Raw genomic sequence first — 26,880 nt, 5'->3', positions numbered from 1 at the left:
GCAGCACAATGCCTCCTCACTTGGACAGTCGTTCCAATCATTAAATAACCCAGAATCCTTCCATTAATCTTGTGTAAAGGACTCTTGACCTCAGCCACTCTGCCTCACTTTGTTGCTTGGTTCCCATGGTTTCTGTCACCCAGGCAACCAGGCATGATCTGTCGAGTGAGGAGTTGTTTGATGACCTGCCGGACCGGTTGGAATCTGCCTTGGATGTCACCGGAACGGAGATAAACTTCTCTATGGTCAGTCATGCAACCTCTGACCTCTCTCTCTGTAATGTCCTGGTTTAATCTCTGCTTCCTATGACTTTAAGAATTATTTGATGGGAGTTAAAGTTTAAGCCCAGTGTTCAACCCAGAGGAGCTGCCACGCTGTGTTCAATGAGGTGTTCCAAAAGCCAGATAGCGGACACCAGAACCATCTGGCCTGAACCTTGAACACGCCTCCTCAGGGGAATGTGCTGTCGAGGAAGTTCCAGTCTGTGGTGGATCTCCAGACCCTGCAGCCGGCAGGTGACCTGTCCTCCATCAAGCAGGTCAGACACACACGGAGGGCTGAAATATACTGGGGCTAGTCTGCATTAGGAGGTCAATTATGGTCTGCTGATAGAGTAGTCCTTTTAGTCAGGTTAGCTTTAATGTCTTATCTGAAGCAGAGCCATACATAAATGTGAATATGTTTTTCCGCAAATATATACTGTAACCACTATGTACTGTATATCATATCCATTAAGTAAATGGTTCAATATTTGGTTAAGCGGCCCCGCTCGGCCCCCAACCCCCCCCTGGACCCTGAGGCCTCCCTCAAGGTGTCCTGTGACTACGCCACCATCACCAAGGAGCTCCGGCTGGTCAGCCAGCAGCTCTCCTCCCCCGCCCGTGCTACCGAGGCCCCCTCGGGGCAGCCCGCATCCACCCCCTCCCAGCAGGACTCCCCCCCAAACCCCACCGCCCCCGCAGGAGAGGAGCTGTCCCCGGGGGGAAGCCCGGGTCCATTCCCCCCACAGCAGCAGCGTCGAGATGAGGGTCGGGGGGCGGTGCTGGGAGGGAGCCGGAAGCGCACCTCTGTGTTCTACGGCAGGAGGAGGATGAGGGGGGCGAAGAAGCTGAGCCCTGCTAAGCTGGCCGACATTTTGGAGACACTTAAGAAGCCCCCACGCATACTGATCAGGTACGACATGCCCATTATCCTCAGGTGGCTTCATATACTGACAACTCTCGCTATCTGGGCTAGGCTCTTGTAACAGCAGGACGGTTACTTATAATCTCTGTCTTCCTTCCTTGTCTTGCCAGGAGTGAATCCATGCTCCAGTTATCATCCAAACCCTTCCCCAAATCCCATGGCTGGGCCCCCCCCCCGGCTCCCCTGTCCCGCTGCCCCAGTGTGCCCCTGGTTCTGGACTTCCAGAGCTTCACGGAGGGAAGGGGGGGCATCCCGGAGGAGTGGCCCCCCCGGGAGTGGGTGAGGGACATCTGGGAAGTCTGGTTTGACGAGGTTTTCCCCCCCCTAGACGAAAGCAACAGCACCGATTGCAGGGAGGAGGGCCCGATCGAGACCCTGAGGTAGAGGGCGAAAAAGGGCAAAATACTGTGATAAATGCATAACATATGTGATGAGATAAGCAGTTTTAGGAGTTCATTGTTAACTATTTCTGTTCTCTACCCTCGTCTACCCTCCTCTACCTTCGTCGCCTCCAAAAGACCTGGGGACAAGGAGCGGACTCCAGATGAGATCAAGACCCTGGATCACGTGGACCTGTCCCTGAGCCTGGAGCCACACCTGACCCCTGCCGACCTGGAGGCCGAGGTGGCTCGTCTGAGCCACACCCTGGCCCAGCAGACAGACAAGCCCATCCCCTTCCACCTCTGTCGGCGGGGGGCCTTGCACAGGAAGCTGGGCCGCCTCAACCTGGCCCTCGAGGACCTCAACGCTGTAGGTGCTAGTGCCTGGAACCCCAAACCACACTGCCATCTGTCCTCCCTCCTTCATTTCACAGGATTGAACAATTTCAAAAGGGTTAGGGACAATATCTGACAGGAAAAATCACATTCTCTTAAAGGAAATCAAGTTGGACCGTCATGTACTGTGATCCAGCTGGTTGGGTGTTGTAATCAGAGTTTGTCACCTCCCTCCTCCAGGCCATCTCCCTGGAGCCCCGTCTGCTGAACGCCTACTGGCACAGACACAGCATCCACCTGCTCAGGAACAAGCCGTCCAGCGCCCTGGAAGACCTCAATGTCATCATCAAGCACAACGGGAAGCACGCAGGTAGGACCTTCATCATCAAGCACAACGGGAAGCATGCAGGTAGGACCTTCATCATCAAGCACAACGGGAAGCATGCAGGTAGGACCTTCATCATCAAGCACAACAGGAAGCACGCAGGCAGGAAGTTCATCATCAAGCACAACAGGAAGCACGCAGGCAGGAAGTTCATCATCAAGCACAGAACTAAAAAGCACACATTTAACCCAAGCTAGTGTGTATTACAGTACTGCACAACCATATTGATATAAATTAAAGATTCACACAACACTTTTAGGGTAATTCCTCGTTCCAGCAGCGACAGGAATTTAGGAGAGGCGTTCCAACTCGTGACCTACATTTGAACATTTTCATTTGAGTTTTCGTCTTGCCTGGCTGCTAGAGCACTCCATTTCATGAACATCAAGGCAGCACTCAGAAAGCACCAGAGACTGTCACAGAATGCATCCTGATATCTAACATGATTACTGTACAGTTTGTTCCTCCGTGCATCATGTCGGGTCTAATAGCATCAGAGCAGTTGAGACTGCTGACTGGAGAAGACCGATAGATGAAGATATACTGATTTGAAAAGGGCCTCGGTTAGACGAGCAGCTGTTAGCTCCAGGTCGAGAGAAGGAAAGGGCTTGTCATACATTTTCTGGAATAATCTAAATGGTTTGGGAAAGTTTCAGTATCTATCAAACGTCTGACTTTTCCATTGAAACGTTGACCTGATTCAGATTCTGTTCCCTTGTGTGTCCAAGATGCTTTTAAGTCCAAGGCAGAGATCTACCGGCTCAGAGGGGAAAACCTCTTGGCTATCATCAACTACACACAAGCTATCAAGTGTAAACCGGAAGATGATGAGAACTACTTCAAAAGGGCTCAGATGTATGAGAAGAGGAAGGAAATTCTTCTGGCCATGGAGGACTATGCTAAAGTGATCATGACACCTCACAGATGTGCACACATACTCACTCACTCACTTTCTCATCCACACACACACACACACACACTCACCCACCCACTCATTCCCCTTCTCTCTCTCTGTCTCTCTCCCTGTCTCTCTCCCTGTTTATCTCCCTGTCTCTCTCCCTGTCTCTCTCCCTGTCTCTCTCCCTGTCTCTCTCCCTGTCTCTTTCTCTGTCTCTGTCTTTCTCTTGTAGACATCCACCATCAACCCCAAGCGGACTGATGCCCTGATGATCCACGGTCTGCACTACTTCCACAGCAACAACTGGATGGTGGCTCTGAACGACTTCACCCAGGTTTTGCAACAGGACCCGGGCCACTCTGAGGCCAGGTCTGTGAAGTTGGCTGTGTGTGTGTATGCATGTGTGTATAAATCTGTGCATATGACTCCTTAAACAAGATTATAGCTTTGTATAACTATCTCTAAGCAAGACTGCTCATCGTCAGTACCTCGGGGTGCCCTATAACCTTTGTGACAACAGGACCATGATCCTGTGTCTCCATAAAAGAGTGTCTGTGTATCATATCTGTTCCTATGAGCCTTCCTATGACCTCCAGGACCTACCGGGCCAGGGTGTACTTCAGGCTGGGGCAGCACCTGGAGGCCACCGAGGACTTCTCCCTGGCCCTCCATCTGGACCCCAACAACTGGGTGGCGTTCTACAACCGGGGCTGTCTGCTCCGCAGGATCAACCCTGACATGGCTCTCAAGGACCTCAGCACCTCAGGTAGAGCACTACACACACACACACACACACACACACACACATGCTTTCAAGAGGACAAGCTGACTTGAGTGTGCGTTTATGGTGGATGTCTATGAGTGTAGTCCGTCTGTGTGTGTAGTTCTGATCAATGATAGGGAGGACAACTTGAAAGCCTTCCTGCACAGGGGCCTGCTCTACACAGAGAGGAAGCAGTGGCAGCAGGCTGTGTCTGACTTTGAAGCTGTGATCAAGCTGGACAGGTACTCAACCAGTAGGCCCCTTGCTGTGTGTGTGAGTGTGTGTGTGTGTGTGTGGGGGGGGGGGGGGGGGGGGGGGGGGGGGGGGGTGTACAGGGGTACTGTACCACTAGGCCCCTCGCTGAGATGGCTCAGCCTTGCTCTCTGGTCCAAAGAGCAAAGATGCTTTTGAGAGAGAGAGAGACAGAAAGAGAGAAAGATGGAGAATAAGAGAGAGAGAGAGAGGTTGTGTTATTGATGTTGTTGATGTTATGGATGATGTTGAGGATGTTGTTGTTGTTGTTGCTGCTGCCCGGGCAGGTCAGTGGCCGTGGCCCATGTGAACCTGGGTCTGATCTACATGCTGAAGATGAACCAGAACATGCAGGCTATCAAGATGTTCACCAACGCCCTGCAAGCCAACCCCACCTATATCAGAGGCTACATCTGCCGTGCTCAGGCCTACCACAAGGTAATACCTCCTACTTAGACCTGAACACTGGCGTACCACAAGGTAACACCTCCTACTTAGACCTGAACACTGGCCTACCACAGGGTAATACCTGCTACTTCAAAGCCAATATTGACCAACCAGATTCCATCTATTTCTTCCAGGCGAATGACATAAAAAGAGCTCTTAAGGATCTGACTCGAGCCACACACATGAGACCTGACGCCCAACAATTCTACATCATGAGGTACTTACCTTCTGTAAAAATCGTCATTTTGAAATGTTTGGTCCAGTTCTAAGTGGCATCCATGTGTCCTTATCATCTCTTTTGTCCCTCCTTCCTTCCCCTCCCCTCTCCTCTTCTCGCCCTCCTCCCTCGTTCCAGGGGTCAGTATCTATGTGACATGGAGCAGTTTGACCTGGCCACGTTCTGTATCCAGTATGCTGCTGAAATGAACAAAGGTACCAGGCACTCACAGAACAGAACGTTCTCCCTGAACAGAGACAACCTGTCTCCAGGGAGAACCTGTCTGCATTGTTGGGCTGTAGACATCTCATCTCCACATGACTCCACACACACCCCAGAGCAGACACCTGGATCACGATGGTTAGCTTCACGATTCAGCTTTCTCTGACCTCGTCTGAAATCCGTTGTACATGCCAGAAACAAAAATAGTGACAGCATCTTCACTCTATCTGTCACACAAACTGCAAACTACACACCACACACAAACATCCTGTACACCCCCCCCCCCGCCCCACATCCCCCTCTCCTACATACACGCTCTCCTTCAGAGTCAGGTGGCTGAGCGGTTAGGGAATTGGGCTAGTAATCCGAAGGTTGCTGGTTTGATTCCCTGCTGTGCCAATGACGTTGTGTCCTTGGGCAAGGCACTTCACCTTACTTGCCTCAGGGGGAATGTCCCTGTACTCACTATATGTCGCTCTGGATAAGAGCGTCTGCTAAATGACTAAATGTAAATGTCCTTCTCCCTCCAGCCCTGGGTTCATCTCCCCTCCAGCAGGCAGCTGTGCAGTGCTTTCTGGGGAATGACCACAAAGCCATCGCCTGTCTGGAGGAGGCTTCCAGCAACAAGCTGTCCCTGCCCATCCTCTTGCTCCTGGGCAAGACCCAGATGAAGACCCGCGAGTTCATGGTGGGTCTGAGCCTGCCATCGTCCTTTGCTTCCTCCTGTCCCTCCTTCATACCTGCTCTGGTTGATTTGATTTATTTTGAGAGGGTTGCACATCAATACTAATATAATATTCTGCATACTTTCATGTTTTGCACGTTGCTGTGTGTGTGTGTCTGTGTGTGTCTGTGTGTGTCTGTGTGTGTGTCTGTGTGTGTGTGTGTGTAAAATACTGTGAGGGCTGCTGCAGGATGCAGTAGAGAGCTTCAGGAAGGCGCTGACTCTGCTCAGCCCCATTGAGACCAGCCTGTGTACCATCCCAGAGGCTGCAGAGGTCTTCTACCATATAGGGCTGTGCTACATGTACCAAAGCCTCCTTACACAGGTACATTTGGGGTGGGAGGGAGGGAGGGAGGGCGGGAGGGAGGGGCATTTATTATGAAATATCATGTGCATTAGGCCAGTCATACAGCCAGGCAAAGATAAAGTAGCTAGCGTTTTTTACCTGGCTGAATGGATGAATGAAACTCAACAAAACAGTTCAAATTCTAGATCCCCCTCAGCTTTTCCTAATCAATCTTATATTGATTGAAAACCTCTCAGTGAATCCCTTTGAGTGCTTTTCATTAAATGTTTTGATGGCCATCAAAAGAAGCTCTTTAGAATCTCTCCTGAATATGTTTGAGCTTGTTATGCACTTTGATTTTTGTGAGATATGTGCGTGATATGTATTTGGCATGTTGTTTGGTAATGTGTGAGTTCAGGACGTGTGTTTGTGTGTGTCTGTGATGTGGGTGTCTGTGATGGGTGGAAGGCACTGGATGCGTTCAGTAATGCAGTGAAGATCAACCAGGACTATGCAGAGGCCTACCACCAGAGGGGGCTGTGTCGCATGAGGCTGCAGCAGTCCAAGAGCGTCCAGGACTTCAACAGAGCCCTCAGCATCAACCCCAACCTCTTCCAGGTCAGTTTAGGCTACAGGCCAACCACTGGAATTAAAGGTCAATAATCCAGCCCAGAGTCCTTGAAACGTGAAAACAGCGTGACACCTCGTTGTGTGCCATGTGACTGCTCTCTGGTGTGATGGCGGTGTGTGTCATGTGACTGTTGTCTGGTGTGATGGCGGTGTGTGTCATGTGACTGTTGTCTGGTGTGATGGCGGTGTGTGTCATGTGACTGCTGTCTGGTGTGATGGCAGTGTGTGTCATGTGACTGCTGTCTGGTGTGATGGCGGTGTGTCATGTAACTGCTGTCTGGTGTGATGGCGGTGTGTGTGTCATGTGACTGCAGGTGTACCTGAGTCGTGCTGCCTTCTACGGAGCCCAGGCACGCTACTCCAAGGCCATCCTCAACTGCAACGAAGCCATCAGGATCCAGCCCAAAAGCATCAGGGCATTTCTGTACAGAGGAGCACTCAGGTTCTACCTCAAGGTGAGAAGTGTGGATGTGTGGATGTGGGTGGGTGTGTGTGTATGTGGGTGGGTGGGTGTGTATGTGGGTGGGTGTGTATGTGTGTGTGTGATTCTACTGTATTATGTGAATACACTCACAATTCAGTTCTCTTTTTTTAGTACTCTATAATGTATTTTTGATTAAAACAATATCCTCCCTTATTGCTGAAGCCTGTCATTGTCTGTCATAGAGATATAAATAACAGTTCTAAATCCCTCTGCATTGGTACTTATTTCAGAGTAAGGTTATTAGATTGGAGAGAAGCCGCTGTGGGGTGTTTTGACAGGATATGAGATGGTGTGTGTGGGGGAGTTTTGGAGGAGAGATGCCTTGTGTGGGAGAAGGGGGAGAGAGAGTTTGTGTGTGGGGGGGGGGTGTGTGGGTGAGAGATGGTTGTGTTTCAGGTTAATAAGTGTATGTGCAGTATGTGTATTTATGGTCGTGTTCTAGGTGTGTTTGTGTGAGTGTGTGTGTGGTTGTATTTTGGGGGGTTTATGTAGTTGTGTTTAAAGTGTATAAGGATGTGTGTGTGTTTCAGACATATAAGGGGGCAGTGGAGGACCTTTCCATGGCCATCAGGATAGACAACACCTGCTACTTTGCCCACTACAACAGAGGAGTTTGTTACCAGCAGCTTAAACTCTATCATCTGGTTAGAATTCTCTATCTCTCCTCTTCCTTCTTCTCTCCATCTCTCTCCCTTCTACATTTATGATTGGGTGCCTCCCTCCCTTTCGCCTCTCGTTTCCGTATGTAGATTAGCCAGCCTCTTTCAATAATTGATTTCAGTCCTTTCTTGCATTTGGTTTTCCATCATGCAGATGTGCTTTGACTTTTAATGCTTGAAATCACAAACACTGACTGTGACACTCTCAAAGACAGAATGCCACTTACACTAACAGACTGTGTTACCTGGCTTGTGTGTGTGTGTGTGTGTGTGTGTGTATCATCCCCAGGCTCTCATAGATTATGGGATAGTCCTGCTGGTCCCTGGAAAGCAGGACATTGATTTAAAAGTCCTGATCAATCGAGCTCTCCTCTATCTGGAACTAGGGGACCATGAAAGTGCCTTACAGGTACCACCTCTCCACCCATCCATCTATATATCCATCTCTCTATACCCTGTGCTGATATTGTGTTCTGTGGCACGTTCTGATTGTGTTGTAGGATTTCAAAGCTGCGTCGCTGAGAAGCCCTGAGGATGCTAACATCTACCATGCTCTAGGAGTTTTTCATCACAGGTCAATATATCATATAAATATGATTTGTTCTCCTGCATAGACAGAAACTGGGTCACTAGCCTGAGGTGTGAGAGGTCCACGACTGAGGGACCTGTGATGGGGGAATCTTATTAGCTCTGTTTTCTGATGTGCTGATAAGCAGTGCAAAGTATGGGAAATCTGTATGTAGCTCTAAACCCACTCTGCCTCCAGGACAACAAGCATCCCTCGTATTGGCTGAGTGTGTGTGGGGTCTGGTGTGTGTCAGTGTGTGTGTGGGGTCTGGTGTGTGTCAGTGTGTGTGTGGGGTCTGGTGTGTGTCAGTGTGTGTGTGAGGTCTGGTGTGTGTCAGTGTGTGTGTGGGGTCTGGTGTGTGTCAGTGTGTGTGTGAGGTCTGGTGTGTGTCAGTGTGTGTGTGGGGTCTGGTGTGTGTCAGTGTGTGTGTGGGGTCTGGTGTGTGTCAGTGTGTGTGTGGGGTCTGGTGTGTGTCAGTGTGTGTGTGGGGTCTGGTGTGTGTCAGTGTGTGTGTGGGGTCTGGTCTGTGTCAGTGTGTGTGTGGGGTCTGGTGTGTGTCAGTGTGTGTGTGGGGTCTGGTGTGTGTCAGTGTGTTTGTGGGGTCTGGTGTGTGTCAGTGTGTTTGTGGGGTCTGGTGTGTGTCAGTGTGTGTGTGGGGTCTGGTGTGTGTCAGTGTGTGTGTGGGGTCTGGTCTGTGTCAGTGTGTGTGTGGGGTCTGGTGTGTGTCAGTGTGTTTGTGGGGTCTGGTGTGTGTCAGTGTGTTTGTGGGGTCTGGTGTGTGTCAGTGTGTGTGTGGGGTCTGGTGTGTGTCAGTGTGTGTGTGGGGTCTGGTGTTTGACCTCTGCGTTGTGTTATTGATTTTTGGGGGTGAATAAAATCCCCCGAGGAACAGGAACATTAATAACCATTAATGTTATTAATGGTTTCTCTGATTGAGAAAACTACAGCTCCAATCTGTCTGTTCTCATGCTTTCCAACTGGTGGAAACAGGATCTGACACGTAATTGCACGAGGAGGAAGTGGTCATCGTGACACGCTCAGACACCCTCATCTGTCACATCCAGAACCTGCAATCCCTCCCTGTCTGATTGTGCTCAGGCCAAGACAAACATCCTGAGCAATGTTATCTGTGAGGGACAAAAACATCTTCATCTAGGTTTTATACAGGCTCTATACTCTGAAAGAGGAACTGTAGGGCATTATAATGTCTCCCTACCATAGTGGGCTATGATTGCGGTGGGTAATCATCTCCAATAGGGAGCCATGGGGGCGAAAGAGAGAGGAGAATGAAAGGATGTTTTGAAATAGAAAGTGAGTGTGTAAATTAGACTAAAAAGAGAGTAAAAGAGTGGTGAAATAGAAAGGAGGGACTGTAGAAAGCAGTGAGGCGCACGTCTCAGCTGGGTCATTCAGACATGGTGCTGCTGCGCTCCACACTGTTCTCACCTCAGAGCTTTTATAGGGAGCGCAGAAAACTGGAGGAATAGCTCTCTAGCCCAAATACATGAATCCAGACCCTAGTAAACAGCAGTGTCTTATTTTCTATATTGTGTGTGTGTGTGTAAATACTTGTATGTGTGAGTGTTTATACATGTGTGTGTGTGTGTGTTCAGACAAGGTCAGCTGCAGGACTCCGTCGAGGCGTTCAGCCATGCCATGCAGCTCAGCCCCTTCTTCCTGGATGCCTACGTGGGGCGGGGCAACGCCTACATGGACTACGGCCACGCCCACGCCATCAAGCAGGCCCAGAGAGACTTCCTGTCAGCCCTGCACCTGGATCCCCTCTGCTCCACTGCACGCATTAACCTGGCATACAACCTGCAGGTGAGCGCTGATCTACACTCTGTTGGATGGATGTGTGATTGGCCCTGGGTCATCCTCATGCAGGCATACAGAAATTCTTATTTAAGGCGTATACCTGTTTTGTAAAATGTCGTGTTATGACGAATTCTCTGGGGTTTTTTAACCAGTAAATAATAGAGGCAGCAACCTCACAGCCAAACCAGATGTCTGGACAGTTGAGCAGAATGGATAAATGGAAGGGATTTATTCAACGGTCACAGTTACTGACATGGAACCACAGAATAGAGACTTGAGATTTACTGCCGCAAAATAACCGTTTAGTTTATTTGGTTTATTCTGCAAAAACTGTCCCTGTGGAACAGTCTCCTCACAACGGCAGTACAACACGAGCAAAATCATGTCAATGTGCAGTCCAGACGTGTTAGATCTGAGCTCCCAGGTTGTGGTCTCTAGCTCTAGTCTTTTGGTCCAGTAGATTGTATTAAATACCCGAGACCTCCAAACATGGTTTACAAACCTTTAATGAGTTTTCTGCCTATCCTACGCTATAACAGTGGTCTTTAAAAACTCCTTTATCAGTGGATTGCTCAGACCTAGCAGCCACAGGAGAGACGTTCTCCAAAAGGCCGGTAACAGACTTGTTGATCAAGCTCTTCAGAGTGAAGAGGGCCTCGCAGCTGAGTGCCCCGCGCTTGTCCCTGTGTCGCCGCTCACTCTCTCCAAACCACTGTCTAACTGGAATACATTAGTTTGAATTGGTAGTGGTGACTTGTGGCAGAGTGGGGAGGAGCAGAACCATGCATGTCTGTCTCGCCGTGTTGTTGATAACAAGGTGGACAGAGGAGAAGGCAGAGCACATTGAGAGACAGAAAGGTCGGGGGGTTCGTAAAGGCCCAATAACAACATTGATTAGGTGGTGTTATTGTGGTGTGTCTAGTACAAGACTGAGTACCATGTGAACTTGTACTTGACAGCCTGTTCCTAAGATGTGGAGTTGCCACAAGCAGAGAGGAGAGAAAGCCTTCTGTTGTCTGAGTGTGTGTGTGTGTGTTCGTATGTGTGTGTGCATTAGTGTGTGTGTGTGTGTTCATGTGTGTGTAACTACCCATCTGCTGCCTCCAGGTTCTCGGGTTTTTCCAGAGAGCGTGGAACCAGTTCACCGTGGCGGTGGAGATCAACCCCAGGAGCTGGATAGCTCTGGAGGGCCGCGCGGTGGTGAGCCTGCAGATGGGAAGCACCTACGCTGCCTTACAAGACATCAACTCCGCCCTGAAGGTACCTGAGTTGAGGGAAGCTGCTTCTACCCTTTTTTAATCCTTTTGCTTTAAGGCGGGGAAGTTTGTTGTGTTTTAAAGACTTGGTGTTATCGGTCTTCTTGAAGGAGTCCCTTTGGACCTGTCTCCATGCAGCCCCAGCCCCAGTCTGCTGGCCTCACCCATCCTCCCTCTTACTCCCCTGGGAGCTGACTATACTGACTAAAGCCTCACATCTTCCTCACACCTGGTAGCTGGGAGCCACTTCAGTAGAACTCTGTGTAGGCTTGGACTCCCAGTGCACTGGTGGTTCCAACAGAACGTTGAAAGACTTTCTTTTTCTCTGAAGTTTTCTATTTTAGAACCTCCTTGTGTCTCTGTAGTATAACCCACTGTCGGACCAGCTGCTGACCAACCGCGGGGTGATAAACCAGTATATGGGGGATGTAGTGGGCGCCATGAGAGATTACCAGAAGGCCATCTCAGTCAACCCCGCCTACGCCTTGGCACACTTCAACGCTGCCAACCTCTACTTCTACAACAGCCGCTTTGAACAGGTAGAGGACTGGGCACACATGTGAGGGTGGGGGGGGGGGGGGGGGGGGGGGGGGGGGGGTGGGAGGAGTGAGGGTGGGGGGTGGGGAGGGTGGGGGGGGGGGGTGAGGGTGGGGGGGGATGGGGGGAGGGGGGGAGGGGGGGAGGGGGCAGCTCCACAAGGTCACAAGCTTCTCTATAAGTCTTTTTTGTCAGAAAGCTCCAGGTGCCTCAAGTCTAGAAGTCTAAAAGCCTGGTGTACATAAGGCGTCAGTAAAGCCTAGGCGTTAGCTTAGACTGCATTAGCCCTGACAGAGAGTCCTGGCGGCTTTAATCCACCTTCCAGACGCCACATGGGCTTGTATGTGTTGCAGGCCTGCGAGTACTACAGCCACGCGTTTGAGCTGGACCCAGAGGACGAGTCAGCGCTTCTGAACCGGGCCATCACTCGAGCGCTGCTGCGGAAGGTTCCGGAGGCCCTACAGGACTTCTCCCTGGCCCTGAAGCTCAACCCCGACTCAGCTCACGTCTACTTCAACCGAGCCAACCTCTACTGCTCCCTGCGGAAGTACACCCTTGCAGAGAAAGACTTCACCCAAGGTACAGTCTACATTCTCCAAAGTGTGTTTCAAGGTGGAGAGGGGGGGGGGGGGGGGGAGGGGCCACACTAGTATTCTTGGTACTGTCTATCTCTCTATCACAATTCATTTCAAACCACAGTTAAATAATAGAGGGTAACTTGAAAGATACTGTGAACGTTGGTTGAAATTGGTGTGTGGGACCTTCTGTCTTTGTAATTCCATGTCTTTGTATTTTGTTCTGTTCAGTTGGGTTCTATTGTAGGAGGTGACAGGTCCCTCTTAGCTAGCTCTCTGGATTGAGGGAGACTGGCTATTAAAGGGATTTGTCATGTACAAGTGTGTGTCGCAATAACCAGCAAACACTTGAATGCCAACACCACTGTAACACAAAGACCAGACAGACACATACACACACACGCTCACACACACACTACTCAGTCATGGTAAACTGGAAGAGGGAGCTGGGGTTTCCATGGAGACAATAAAACAAACATTGTAATATCCCCTCTCTGAGTATAATTATCCAATACCTCTCCTAAGTAGACCAGCTATTAACAAATAGGGTGTTGTGTTACGCATCAAAATCTTATGTTGCTCTATAATTCTTGCCTGTCCTCTGAACTCCAATGGGCTGACATGATCTATAATATAAAAAGTACTCTGAAGAAACAAAGAGACAATTATAGTGATAATTAACCTAACTCTAACTGGCTGTAATGCACTGCATTGTGTAGGACATAATTCTATTTTCAATATTAAGTTTCTACCGGAGCTACTGTGTGTGTTTAATTAGCTTTGTGTCGCACCCCCGCTATCTTTGAACCATATGGGTGTTTTAGTATCTATGCAGTTTATTTGTTTGAGAGTACCCCTACTAGCTTTCATATTTGTTCTCTATGTTCTACAATGTTCTCAGAGATCTGAAGTGTGTGTGTTCTAGAGTGTTCTCAGAGATCTGAAGTGTGTGTGTTCTAGAGTGTTCTCAGAGATCTGAAGTGTGTGTGTTCTAGAGTGTTCTCAGAGATCTGAAGTGTGTGTGTTCTAGAGTCTTCTCAGAGATCTGAAGTGTGTGTGTTCTAGAGTCTTCTCAGAGATCTGAAGTGTGTGTTCTAGAGTCTTCTCAGAGATCTGAAGTGTGTGTTCTGCTCCCTGGTGTAGTGCTCCATCTGCAGCCCAGCGATGCGTTGGTCTACAAGCTGCGTGCTGATGTCAGAGGTCACCTGGGCTGGACCCAGCAGGCTGTGGAGGACTACAGGACAGCCGTGGAGCTGCAGGAGGGCATGGACGGGTGATAGGATCAAACCTACACACTCACACTCACACACACGTACACACACTCTCACACACACTCACACTCACACACACGTACACACACTCTCACACACACTCACACACACACACTCTCACATGCTCTCACGCACACATACACACACTCTCGCACACACTCACACATGCACATGCAGACAGCCTATGGTTATTTTTAGGAGGCTCCTCGTCAAGTGGCTGATGACGGTACAGATTTGAAACTGCGATCAATCTGAAAATGCATAACACAAAACATGATTTGACACACTGCATAATCTCTGTCTGATATTCTTCTAATTGTAATACAAGTCCTTGGAGATAGTACATTGTGTGAGTGTTGTGTGTGTAATCCCTCTTTATTATGTTGTGGCAGCTCCTTGAGAAAAAACACACCACTGAGCTGATAAAATGCTTCAGTAATAGCTGCTTGCCAGACGATGTGTGAGTCTGTGTAAATCTGGCCTTTTGAGGCTGTAGCCTGCAGAGACTGAGTCACACAGAGCTCTCTGTTTCAGCAGGCAAACACACTCACCAACTGTATTTAGGTGTTTTCGACTCTCACATCATGAGTGAGCTGCTGACTCAGATACCATGAAACAGCTCAGACGACCAGGAGAGAGACTGACGTGTGAAGAGAGGAGGACTGGGAGAGAGAGGGGAGGAGGGCTGGGAGAGAGAGGGGAGGAGGGCTGGGAGAGAGAGGGGAGGAGGACTGGGAGAGAGAGGGGAGGAGGGCTGGGAGAGAGAGGGGAGGAGGGCTGGGAGAGAGAGGGGAGGAGGGCTGGGAGAGAGAGGGGAGGAGGACTGGGAGAGAGAGGGGAGGAGGGCTGGGAGAGAGAGGGGAGGAGAGAGGCCGACACTGAGCATGAAAAACACCTGCCAAATGAATTGGCCGGGTTCCAGGAGAGAAAGAGAGAGAGACGGGTGGAAGGAGAGGGAGGCAGAATGAGAGTGATGAGTTTAAGATGGATGGATACAGGGTATGGAGTTTTCTGTGAGGGGGAATGAAAGACAGCGAGAGGGGCAACCGAGAAAGGAGGAGAGTGGAGTAAAGGGAGAGAGAGAGACAGGACTGGGATGGAAACGAGGAGTGTGAATACAGCCATCTGTTCCTCCCAGAGCCACACTGGTTCAGCCCATCGCGTTTCCAGGGCATTCTCTGGGAGAACAATGTTGGCTATATCATCTGATTGAAGCTGTCTATTCTATAGAGACAAGCCTTTTCTCTCCTGCCCGACATCATTACCTGCATTCAGACGCATGCTTTCATCGTGAGGCTCTTGATAAGGGGTATGGGATTTTGTGTCAATGCATATTTGAGCCGTGAAGGACACTTTTGTTCCACCAATTCAGTACTGTAAACTCTTTCATTAACCCAGACCTATATCTCCTTCTGAGAGGAACATGCAGTGTCTCCACACACCTCTGGTCTCCCACTAAGACACCAGGTGTGGCAAATATGACCCTGTGAGGACTAACAAAATTAAGGACAATAATAATAAATAATGTATTAAGTCAGCAGACTCTTAATGCAAAGTGACCTACAGAGGGGGATTTGAACCTGCACCTTCTCTACAAGTGAGCTGTACCCACCACTGTGCTAGGAAATCAGAAACCTATACTTGTGGTTTCGCACCCAACAGCTTGTGTCTCGGCATGTCTGCTCCGCTACCTGCCATCCTGTCGGGATATTCAGGCCTCTCAGCGAGATGAAAACTCAAGTTGCCTTTCTAGCTTGGTCACCACGGCACAGCACACTTGCTTCATGCCACTGTGTTTGTATACCGTAAAGAAACAAAGAAGGAAACCTCGTATTTATTATTTGTTACGTTGAGTAACTTACTAAATGTGTCATATACCTGTTGATGACTGTGTGTATCTCAGTGTAAACTTTGTTCATGTAAATTATTCTGATTTAATTGCTTATTGGATTCATCTGTCCCAAAGTACCAGACGCGTTCCACCCTGGTTCCTTCAGGGAACACTAGAGAAAGCTCTACTGTATGTTGTCATATGATATGAAGCCATTTGTTCACTAGTTTGGTATGGAAATTGAGCGTGGTATGACGTTCATTGAGAGTTTTCTATTTAGAAAACAGCATATCGATTAGGGACCCAATCCCATCCCAACGTCATTTAGGGACGTCTGACGACGCTGCGTCTCGAGACTGCTGGAGCATCCAGTCGCTCGCTCTCCATGGTCCTGAAACGCACCGTGCGCCGCAACGCTTTGCTACTGCCGTGAGTAGATGGATGCTCGGGACTCGCGCTCTGTTTAAAAAGGATTATTTCACGGACAATATATTGTTTTGCACTTTTCTTTTGATGGAGATTCAAGCAGATATGATGCCTAACGGCTCTTTTAGGAATCTAAACCAAACAGACGGATTTTTTCTAACGAATTCATCTGGAAATGAAACGCACAGCGAAACACACGGCAGCGCAATCCTGATATCGTTTATTTACTCAGTGGTGTGCCTGGTTGGACTGTGTGGCAACTCCATGGTGATCTATGTCATTTTCAGGTATGCCAAAATGAAAACGGCTACCAACATCTACATTCTGAACTTGGCTATTGCGGACGAGTTACTCATGCTGAGCGTCCCGTTCCTGGTGACTTCTTCACTTCTACACCACTGGCCGTTCGGTTCCCTCCTTTGCCGACTTGTCCTGAGTGTTGACGCTATCAATATGTTCACCAGTATTTACTGCCTAACTGTCCTAAGCATTGACCGTTATATTGCAGTTGTACATCCCATCAAGGCGTCCCGGTACCGCAGACCCACAATTGCCAAAATGGTTAACTTAGGGGTGTGGATGTTCTCTATTGTAGTCATTTTGCCGATTATCATATTTTCTACGACAGCACCAAACTCAGACGGTTCTGTCGCATGCAACATGCAGATGCCCGAGCCCGAGCGCCAGTGGATGGCTGTGTTTGTGATATATGCCTTCCTCATGGGCTTTCTGTTCCCAGTAATTGCCATTTGTATGTGTTACATCCTCATCATTGCCAAGCTGAGAGTGGTGGCTCTGAAGGCGGGATGGCAGCAGCGCAAAAAATCGGAGAGAAAGATCACACTGATGGTGATGATGGTGGTGACCGTGTTTGTCATCTGCTGGATGCCCTTTCACATCGTCCAGCTCGTTAACGTGTTCGTACAGAAGCACAACGCAACGCTCAGCCAACTGGCTGTGATTTTAGGATACGCTAACAGCTGCGCCAACCCTCTCCTCTACGGGTTCCTTTCGGACAATTTCAAACGTTCTTTCCAAAGAATCCTGTGCCTACGCTGGATGGATAGCGCCACTGAAGAACCCATAGACTATTATGCAACGGCTGTGAAAAGTCGCGGATATAGTGTGGACGAGTTCCAACCGGACAACATGGAATCAGACAGCACTTACCGGAACGGCACCTGTACTTCTAGGACCACTACATTGTAGCATAATGACTGGCGTTGTGATATGAACAAATGAATGTGGCCGCTTGAGTATTTCATATGACTGTTACTTCTACGTCTGTTAACTTGCAAATGTTTTCCATAAACGCGGCATTAAAAATTAGATGAATTTAAGCGTCTAATTATTTATTGACATACCTTCAGGCGGGACTGGAAATGATATCTCAATAAGATTTGACTCCATTAAAAATGTCCTATGGTCCTTATTGTCCATTGTTTTATTTACACAATGTGAACACTACCGAAAATGTATACATGAATTCATCCTTGTCATTTATCATGCATGAATACATGTGCTTTCTAAATGAATGTGCTTTCTAAATCCGATTTGTGTAACATCTCTTAGTTTCCATACTGCCTATACGGAACTGTCTGCGGTATCAAAGCAATGCAGATTTAAAAAAATTAGGAACCCCAAATACAGGAAAAACAGAAACATTTGTTTATAGACACAAAATTACCACATCCTGCCCAAATTCGGGTCAGGTCCTGCCCGTCCGATATACTAGTTAGGGCTAAGTTATATTCAATAAACCTATGCCCCCCCTCTGACCTAGCTGATTAGCCTATATGAGTGTAAAAGAGGGAGAAACTGAATGGAAAGCAATGCATCACATCTTAAGAATGAGTACTATTCATATCCACTTTATTGTTCAAGAAAATCAAAGTGCAAGAAATACATATTTTGTTTATTTTAATGCACTCGAAATCTGCTTTATAGCAATACTTTGGTCAGTGTAATAGAGAATGGGCATATCCCATAAAGCTCTTCAATATCAGGACTTGATATCTCAAATGATTTCTTTCAAATACAAACAAAATCAATAGCACACACTTATATACAGTAGAACATTCTACAGAACACTATAAAAAGGAAAGAAAAGACAGGACATGGTGTTCCTATTCGTTAGAGACTGAACAATGACCTTACCATACTCACAGTCTCTTCAAAGACAGCATCTCTGGCACAGTAAGTGCAAACAAGCAGAGTTAACGTCATAGTGTTGAGAGAGTTCAACCGTCCAAACCTTCATTCATCAGACACGCACCTCACTATGTGGCCTCCTTTTCAGTGGTGTGTTCCATTGAGTCTTGGCCATTAAGGCCGGCCTGTTTAGAGGCCTCAGCCCTCTTCATGGCCATCTGCTCTGATTTCTTCAAGGCCAGCTTCCGGCTCCTGGACCTGAGACAACACTTGACCACTGCCAGGACCACCACCACCAGTACCACCAGACCCATGACCGCAATCAGTACTGGGATGAACACGTTGCTGCCGTCTGTGGGGGAGGCTGGGGACCCAGGAGAGGCCGGAGGGGAGCTGGGACTCGGCCTCTCCGGGATAGTCAGGTCAAGAGTGGGGGTGCTGACCTGAGTCACATGCGGCTTGGTGACTCCTTCTGGAGGGACTGAGGTAGTTGTTGGCCCACTGCATGATGGTGAACCCTCATTGTGGATGTTTCCAAGTTGGTCGAAACAATGACACGTGTATGAACCTAGAGTATTGACACACACGTTTTTACAGGTGTTCGTCAAGCATTCGTCAACATCTACACAGCTACCAGATTTGTCCCTCACTAAGCCTTCTTCACATGAACAGATGTCCCCAATATCAACGGATAAATCACTGCTATGCCATCTGTGAGTGAGAGGAAAGCATGTCAGTGTGTGAATGTCCCCGGTCCAACACTCCACCATTAGAGTTCCATCTGACTGAATGACCTGTGATCGTGCGTTAGGGATTTTGTCCGGGAGACATTGTCCCTTCAGGGGTCCACCCTCCCCTTCTTTACAGACGATGGGGTATTCCGTCTTGCAGGAGCTGGAGATCAAGCCCCACTTCACAACGTCTGTCCCATTGAACTCCCCAGACAGCAAGGCACAACGTGTCCCAGTACAAGTCTCTTCGGGCTCCTTCCTCCACTGCCCAACCCCAGGGTCAGTACTCACGTTTACTACCCACTTGAATCCCCTCAGGGGCTGACCGGACACCACACAGTTGTCCCTGCCACTCTTCAAGCCGATCCAAAAGTGGAACTCCTGAGTCAAACTATTTATCGGATTGTGTCGAAGTGTGTCTGAGATGACCCCCAGGATATTGTACACCTCTTCCAAACTGGCCATGTTGGCCAGGAAGCCATTAGGCAGACAGGCTTCCAGAGCTTTGTCAAAGTTGAAAAAGTTTTGATTGATGGTGAAACGTGCCTCAGTCACACAGAGAGCAATCCCCAAGGTAGTAAAGAGATAGATCCAGTTTTGTAGTCTTCCAGCTTCGGCCATTCTCAGCCTCTTGATGGTGGTCAAAATATCTCCTTCGAACCTCTGCTCTCATACAGCCCAGCTCGCCTCTGCTCTGGAACTCTGTCAGCAGAGCAGCTCTGGAGGGCTAGTTTTAGCCGCTCCCTCTGACACACCAGTTGACTGCGCTAGCTCTCTTGTGGCAGACTGGCTGGCTGTGATAGCAGCCCCTCGACTAAACAGTCTGACAGAGCTCATTTCCCCAGTGCTTTCTTAGCTGCCCCTGAGCTCCCCTCCCAAGACAACAAGCGCAGGAAGTGTGGTCCGACTTGATACAGCTCTCTGTTTCCTCTGCAGAGGGGGGTGGAGCTGGGTGTCGCCACAGACAAACAATAGCAACTTCAAAAACTAATCACCCAAACTCATCAAAACCGTGGTTCGCAACCCACCAAGCAGCTACGGTCCAAGTCTCAGGAGGAGACCTTATGGAGAGGATTTGTAACGGTTCAGGTCACAGAGGTGTAACCGTAAGAGTCGACCCGCCTTCGACGGTCAGTTTTTCCTCCAGGACAAATCCAGGCTTGCCAAAACAAACAGATTTTTATCCCGGAGATGCAGGAAGTTAGCGATTGAGAAACTAGCAAGGCCGTAGCTCTCTGTACCGCTGGGGTGGCTCGCACTCTGATCCAACTGGATAAACAACCATGTGAGGAGGATGTGCCAGCCTGACCCACTCAGAACTCTGCAGTGCTAACAGGATGGGATGACAAACAGGGGAAACGTGACTCCTGTCTTTAGGGGACCCTCCACATGACACACACACGTAACCACACTAGTCTGTGAATTCGGCAGCCCTTAAACTTAAACTCAGAGAGAGTCATTGTTGTAATGTGGAAGAGTGTGTCCAGGGTCTCTCACCAGGGATGTGCTGTGTGCACAATGTCCTCCCAGTAAAGTACTTCTACTCGGCCTCTGCTGCCAGGCTTTGTCAGAGAGACCCAGATGCTTCCTGGAGGATGTGACAGGAGAATGGCAGGAAGTGGGGGGTGGAGGGGCGTGGCCTATGTGACAGTAGCGAACCAGGGACGCAGCAAGGCATGGCAGGAGGGAAGGGAAGGGAGGCACAGGAAATGGAATGATGAGGGACAGGAAGGGAGGCACACAGAAGCCATCAGAGAGCGTGAACAAGAGGATGAAATCATGTTGGTTGCCTTTGGCTACTTCTTGGAAAAAGATTATAAGGAAAAAAAAAAGGTTTTAATGTCTTCACACATTGTATGTGTGTGTGTGTTGGTCAGTAAAATGTTAATACGTTACAGACTGGATCAAAGCAGCAATCTGTTCACCGACTCAATTTGAACGTTTGTTTGTAGCTCTGAACCACCTCTGTCACATGTGGTTATGTACCTACTCTCCCGGGTCTCCTTCTCATAAGGCTGTGTCCTCAGTACCCTGGCATCATTAGCCACAGTCAGATTGATTCAAGTGGGGCCTATCAGTGTTGAAGGTCACAACGGATGATGAGTGACAGAACAGAGTAGCCCCCGTCTCCCTGCCAGTCCTAATGATGAGCTCTGCTATCCAGGGCAGACTGGCAGATACACAACACATGCAGTAGACCACAACTGGGCTCACGGCATGTTGGAACTGGCATTTCAATGTTTATTTTTAATTTGTATCTTTGTCCTGACATTTTGATATCCTTTCCCGTTTCGCTACTCCTGCCTGACTTCAAATGCAGGACAGTGCTGAGAACGGCCCATAAGTGAACAATCTGTCACTGCAGGATGACTTGACTGTCAGGGGGAAAAGCGTTGCCTTGTCTGACTTAGATTCTCAAATGTCAGTATCAGTCAACGGGGTCTGATATCCACAGACTGACATAAACTGCCAGTACTGATAACCCTATTCACTGTTTTATTAAATGGCCGGAATTTTCGTTAGTCAGATAGTCTAGAACACAGGTCAACTATTTTACACTGTGAGCCTTCACTCCTTCAGTGATTCTTTCAGCCTCGCAGACTGAAGTGAGAAAAGATAACCCAGAGAGAAGTACACATAGAGTGTGTGTGTGTGTCTGTGTGTGTGTGTGTCTGCGTGTGTGTGTGTCTGTGTGTGTGTGTGTGTGTCGGTATGCAGGTTTGTTATGTGCTGCTAACACATCTCAGATGCATGATAGCAAGTCTTTCCCACAGGAAAATACTTTGAGAGAAGTGTTGTGTTGTGATGGTGGGACCAGTATTTATAGAGGAGAGAACTGGGGAAATGTTTCATTAATCCTATGATCCTACTTTTAATCTTATAAAACATTGATGAGGCTGTGAGCAGCACAGCCTACAGAGACTATCCAACAGAGATTACTGGAAGTCTATGATTTGTCTGGTTTGAGTTTATTCAGATGCAGCATGAACTGATATTCTCACCAGTAATTGTTACATCATGATATCTTAAATCTTAAGTAATGTAGCATCAAATATTGATTTAATCATCTCCTGAAACATTTATGCTTTCAGTCTATTGAGGATAGTGAGCCTAACTTTTTCATGCTTCAGCTTTTGACAGAAGGTCGGCTGTAAGAATACGCTCAATAGTGATACAGAATGAGTGGTGGAAGCTAGTCACCTTGATGATAAACACACATAAACACACCCACACACTAAACACACACACCCATCCTCAGCTCATTAACAGTATGAGGTGGATTTTAGATACGTCATTTACATTCACTGATCCACCTATATGAACTCTCAGCAACCACAGAGAGTACAGAAAGCAATCTACATTTCAATAGGACAGTGTGATGGGATGAAAAGTGTGTGTGGCACCTTGCTGGGCAAAGAACGAACTGATTTTTGCACCATCAACTTGCTAATTGGATTGAACTCCGTCAGCTAGTCTCACAGCAACTGAATAAAATATGATTGCAATTATTTCCGTCAATAACCATGCACAATACCTCAGGGTACATAACAGACCTTTAAACATTGATTTAATGAAGAGTGATCATGTAGAAATGTTCTTCAAGGATCCTGAGCAGACACACACACACACTGGTCATTCTGTTATATACAGAGCTGTTTTCACTCCGAACCTGTTCTGAACACAACAGATTTTTGCTGTGTGTCCCGGGAAAGTTCCACATCCATTCTAGATCCTTCACAAGAGGTTGTTGTCTCAGAGAGATGAACTCCCCCATTAAAGAGAATTAGGGTTGTGAAGAGAATTAGGGTTGTGACCCTTGTGTCTCCATGGTGATGCTACGGTTCCCTTTTCCCCATGTCTGTAACTGTACAGGAAGTGATTAAAGGACTACTCTCTGCTCTCCATAAAACCACTTCCTGTATTTTCTGGCACCACAGGAAACCCTTTCACGCCAATAACAGCACTAATGACATTGCTGTGCTACCGATGCCTCCTTCTCTCTGACCCATCAAATCATCCATCTCACAAATCTCTCTTCTTCCCCCTCGTTCCGTTTTTGCACACCACCTCCTCTTCTCCACCTTCATCCAACTCTCCTTTTACCTCCTTTCTATCTCCACCCATTCCGCTCCCTCCCCCTCCTCACCTCCATCTCCTAAAGGGTACCAGACAGCATGAGTAGCCAGCGATGGCTCTTTCTACACAAGATGAGCCTCTATTTATAGGAGCCCATTACTCCTATGGGAGATTAGTCCTGGATATTTAATTACAGCTTACAGCCTCACCCTGTGTGTGTGTGTCTCTGCATATGTGTGTGTAAGTGTGTGAGAGTTTCTTTTTGACTGTTTACTGTGTGAGCAGTGGGGCAGAGGAGGTGAGGAGGCGATGCTATAAACCATTAGCAGCCCAGTAACAGAGTTGGAGGGGGGTATGAGATAAGATACTGTGATTACGATTCCTCTTCTGCAGATTGTACGTCTGATCCTGGCTGAAAATATCTCCAGATTGGATCTTTATAGAAACCATTCAAACTGCAAATTAATTTCATAGATGCAGTATTAAATACCCCAGGATGAAACTAATCCATTTACTCGCTTCTCCTTTGACAGATGTATGGTAATGATGCTTTCGAGTTTTACATACCTGGGAAGTTTAAGATTTGGGTCTAAATTTGGAAGCTTAGACGTGTAATTCAAAATGCAACACAAATGCACACAAATGCTCACCTGCAGGTGCGCACGCACGCACGCACACACAAACACACAGTACCAAGGTATACAGCAAGTGTTTAATGACTCTACTGTATCATCTTTGGGTAAGGCTATAGATGCCACCCAGCCTGGTTTGCAAGCGCTTCAAAACACCAGTTCTGCGTTATGGAAAAAGGGGGAAATGAAAAGCAGAGAAGAAAAGAGGAGGGCTAGCTGTTATCCGGCTCTTCCCCAGGTGAAACAGTTCATCTGGCAGGTGCTGGCTCTGAACTGCTGGGAATCAAAGGTACACATGTGGAGCTTTGATTAGGCAGCCAGGTGGAGGGTGTTTGTGTCTCTGCAAGCTCTTGGTGTGTGTGTGTGTTTGTGTGTGTGTGTTTCTGTATGTGTGAGAGATGACTGAGAGATGACTTTTTAAATCACACACACACATGATGAACATACATACTCACACACCGACAGTGTCAATCTCCATTTGATTGGCTACCAGGTGAGAGAGCATTTACAGTAGATAATATTAGATCTAACCGGTGTCTTTGTGTATCCTGCAACATAGAATTCACGTGTTAAATGTCATTCCTTCTGTAAACATATTAAATTTGATGTGTAATCTATACATTATTATTAGTCAAAATTTCAATAGTGTGTTGATCTAGGCCCGTTAAGTGGGTTGTTCTGTTCATCAGAGGATTGCTTCAGTAGCATGAGCCATGACAAGCCCCAGTCTAATTATTAAGTGGTTGGAGCAATATTCCCGGGTCCCCCCCCAATATTCAAATCTGGTCAAAATGTCCCCCCCAATACATTGATATAAAACATATATATAAATGTGCTACGCTACGACAGGCAACCACCCTCGCTGTCCGAAACTATCATTAAAAACAATTTGTCCCCCGCTATGTTGACTCCATGGCTACGGCCTTGGGCTGGAGGCAACAGGGTTGCTCTCACTGAGAGTTTAAATAAAGGTTGTTAAATAACCTGAGCTCAGAAACCCTCTAGAGTGCCTCAATGTAATTAATTGGGTCTTTGGGTGGGGGTTCGTTTATAAACTAATTGTCTCACTCCGAGTTAGCTATAACAGAGGTGTGGCGGTCTGCGTGCTGTTTGATCCTGCGATTTCCCTTGCGCTCATAGGTGTTAAACACAGCTACGTGTTCGTTGTTCTTCATCTCCGCCACTTCGCACATAATCTAGCTTTCGGGGACAGACGTTGAAAACAATCAATAAACTAAAGCTTTACTTCACTACAGCGTGACGATAGCGCCATTGTCTTGCTAGTCTAAAGGTGTATTGATCTGTCACGGTCCTTGGGCGAAACTCTGCTGTGTCGCATGAACAACTCAAGGGGCTTTTTATTCTTCTTTCTATTCTATTGTTGCAAATAAAACAACAACTGTGCTTTAAGCTGTAGAATGTGTTTCGAATATTTTCAGGTACACTAAAGGCATTACTTTCTCAGCAGGAATGTTATTCTTCAGACACACTAAGGCTAAGTAGATATGTATTTCTGTTGTACTTCAGACAGTGCTTTACACAGTGCCGAACCATAACCATGGCGATGGACTGGTTCATATTTCAAAATGATGTTTGGATATCACTCTTTTTTAGACCAGTCAGCCTGTCTCTTCCCTCCTTCAGCCAGTGCAGTGAGCAGACCAACGTGTTTCTGCTCTTTCTCCAGGACCAGATCTCGTTCTCGTCCCCCCAGGGGAGTACTTGGCAGGCTGTCCCCTCTCTTCCCCCTCTCACCTCCCCTCTCTTCCTTGTCTTTGTTTTAGTGTGGTCGTAAGTTTAGCCTTCTGGGGGAGCACAGTAAATCAAAGATGACAAACATGAATATTTATGTGTTTTTGGAAGGTGACCTTGGAATGCACCCCAAAAGAAGGGTGTGTGTGTGTGTGTCTGCCTGTGTGTGTCTGCCTGTGTGTGTCTGCCTGTGTGTGTGTGTCTGTCTGCCTGTGTGTGTGTGTCTGTGTGTGTCTGCCTGTGTGTGTGTGTCTGCCTGTGTGTACACTTAAGTGTTTGTGAGCATTGTTGATGTGACTTTTGATAAACACAGTGGTGATATACAGTATCACCCCCCCCCCCCTCCCCCTAGCTGGCCCTTTGAGATGCAGAGAAAATTCGACTCTTCATCTAACCATGTACAGTAAAGTGGCCATCATCCACAAATAGCTTATGATGAGTGTCCTGGCACACTAAGTTCCAAGCATGTAAGTGGCCAATTTGCGAAGACTCAATCTTGTCCCCCCCAAAACAGTATGCATCATTTTGGGCTTTGCTGATAAAAACCAAGCCTGCCTCATTGCTTAACAGATGGGTGTTTCTGTTTGTGTGTGTACTCGTTTGGCGTCATCAGATAATGCAGTCACCAGTCTGTAGCAGCTTTGTCACCTGATTCATTGTCTCCTCCACTCTCTCCTCCCACCTCTCCTCCCTCCAGCCAAGGGCCCAGTTTGCTAATGAATGATACTGGTGAAATGCATGATTTATTTTCCTGAACGTGTATCCTACAAACACAACTTTCATCTTCATCTATATTCCTTACTGTCTTTCTTTCAAGGTCTGCCCATCTTGAGAGACATCCTACTTGTCTTACTGGTGAACTGTATGACCCAGGTGGACGCCATCATAGAACTCCCTGTATTTGGTCAAGGAGCTTTTGCAGCCGGAAGACACTCTCTCTAGAATAACAGTAAGATGTTTCTCCTTCATTCTGACCCTCATGAATCATGTAAAAAAAAAAGTAGAATGTTTGTGTGGAATCCTAGTAGACTGAGTTTATTTAAATGCCACCAGTCGGGGGCCAGAGGCTGGAGGCCGGAGGCTGGAGGCTGGGGGCCAGAGGCCGGGGGCTGGAGGCTGGGGGCCGGAGGCTGGAGGCCGGGGGCTGGAGGCTGGGGGCATTGGCTCATCCATTAACCTGTGTCTATATATAGAGTAGGGTTCAGAAGTGGCTGATGTCACAGCCTGCTCTTCCTGCCTAATTGTGTACACATCCAGCTCTAATTACTTAGCTGTCTTGGGCAACGTACACAAATCAGTCGACAACAACCTTCTCTCTGAGTGCAGCTTGTTCCTCTGCCGTTCTGATCATGGTTGCCCCCGGCGCCATGCTCTGTGTGGGTTTGAG

General features: G+C 48.0%; 3 protein-coding genes across 3 annotated transcripts in view; 2 read left to right on the top strand and 1 right to left on the bottom strand.

Moving 5' to 3' along the window:
* Positions 1-13,986, top strand: part of ttc6 (tetratricopeptide repeat domain 6) — a 35,637-nt gene extending 21,651 nt beyond the window's left edge. The window contains exons 10-34 of the mRNA XM_047017444.1: positions 144-245; positions 455-538; positions 761-1,173; positions 1,296-1,565; positions 1,704-1,935; positions 2,142-2,310; positions 3,015-3,190; positions 3,417-3,553; positions 3,781-3,950; positions 4,069-4,189; positions 4,487-4,637; positions 4,781-4,863; positions 5,002-5,078; positions 5,616-5,773; positions 6,000-6,134; positions 6,564-6,713; positions 7,040-7,180; positions 7,740-7,853; positions 8,158-8,277; positions 8,369-8,442; positions 10,050-10,260; positions 11,362-11,514; positions 11,876-12,049; positions 12,401-12,626; positions 13,766-13,986. Coding sequence (XP_046873400.1) covers positions 144-245; positions 455-538; positions 761-1,173; positions 1,296-1,565; positions 1,704-1,935; positions 2,142-2,310; positions 3,015-3,190; positions 3,417-3,553; positions 3,781-3,950; positions 4,069-4,189; positions 4,487-4,637; positions 4,781-4,863; positions 5,002-5,078; positions 5,616-5,773; positions 6,000-6,134; positions 6,564-6,713; positions 7,040-7,180; positions 7,740-7,853; positions 8,158-8,277; positions 8,369-8,442; positions 10,050-10,260; positions 11,362-11,514; positions 11,876-12,049; positions 12,401-12,626; positions 13,766-13,899 — 3,975 coding nt within the window. The 3' untranslated portion in view covers positions 13,900-13,986. The remainder of the gene's footprint in view (positions 1-143; positions 246-454; positions 539-760; positions 1,174-1,295; positions 1,566-1,703; positions 1,936-2,141; positions 2,311-3,014; positions 3,191-3,416; positions 3,554-3,780; positions 3,951-4,068; positions 4,190-4,486; positions 4,638-4,780; positions 4,864-5,001; positions 5,079-5,615; positions 5,774-5,999; positions 6,135-6,563; positions 6,714-7,039; positions 7,181-7,739; positions 7,854-8,157; positions 8,278-8,368; positions 8,443-10,049; positions 10,261-11,361; positions 11,515-11,875; positions 12,050-12,400; positions 12,627-13,765) is intronic.
* A 731-nt stretch (positions 13,987-14,717) lies between these two features.
* On the top strand, positions 14,718-17,535 carry sstr1a (somatostatin receptor 1a). The gene has a single exon (XM_047017563.1). It carries the CDS (start codon positions 16,166-16,168, stop codon positions 17,357-17,359), a length of 1,194 nt encoding a protein of 397 aa, XP_046873519.1. The 5' UTR covers positions 14,718-16,165; the 3' UTR covers positions 17,360-17,535.
* Positions 17,536-18,005: 470 nt separating this feature from the next.
* Positions 18,006-20,287, bottom strand: clec14a (C-type lectin domain containing 14A). Its single transcript, XM_047017551.1, has one exon. The coding sequence runs from the start codon at positions 19,651-19,653 to the stop codon at positions 18,430-18,432; it is 1,224 nt and encodes a 407-aa protein (XP_046873507.1). The 5' UTR covers positions 19,654-20,287; the 3' UTR covers positions 18,006-18,429.
* Positions 20,288-26,880: the final 6,593 nt, after the last annotated feature.

This window comes from Hypomesus transpacificus, chromosome 3 (genome assembly GCF_021917145.1).
Source record: "Hypomesus transpacificus isolate Combined female chromosome 3, fHypTra1, whole genome shotgun sequence".
NCBI lineage: Eukaryota > Metazoa > Chordata > Actinopteri > Osmeriformes > Osmeridae > Hypomesus > Hypomesus transpacificus.
The sequence above is the reverse complement of the archived record's forward strand: the minus strand, read 5'-3'. Positions and strand labels throughout refer to the sequence as shown.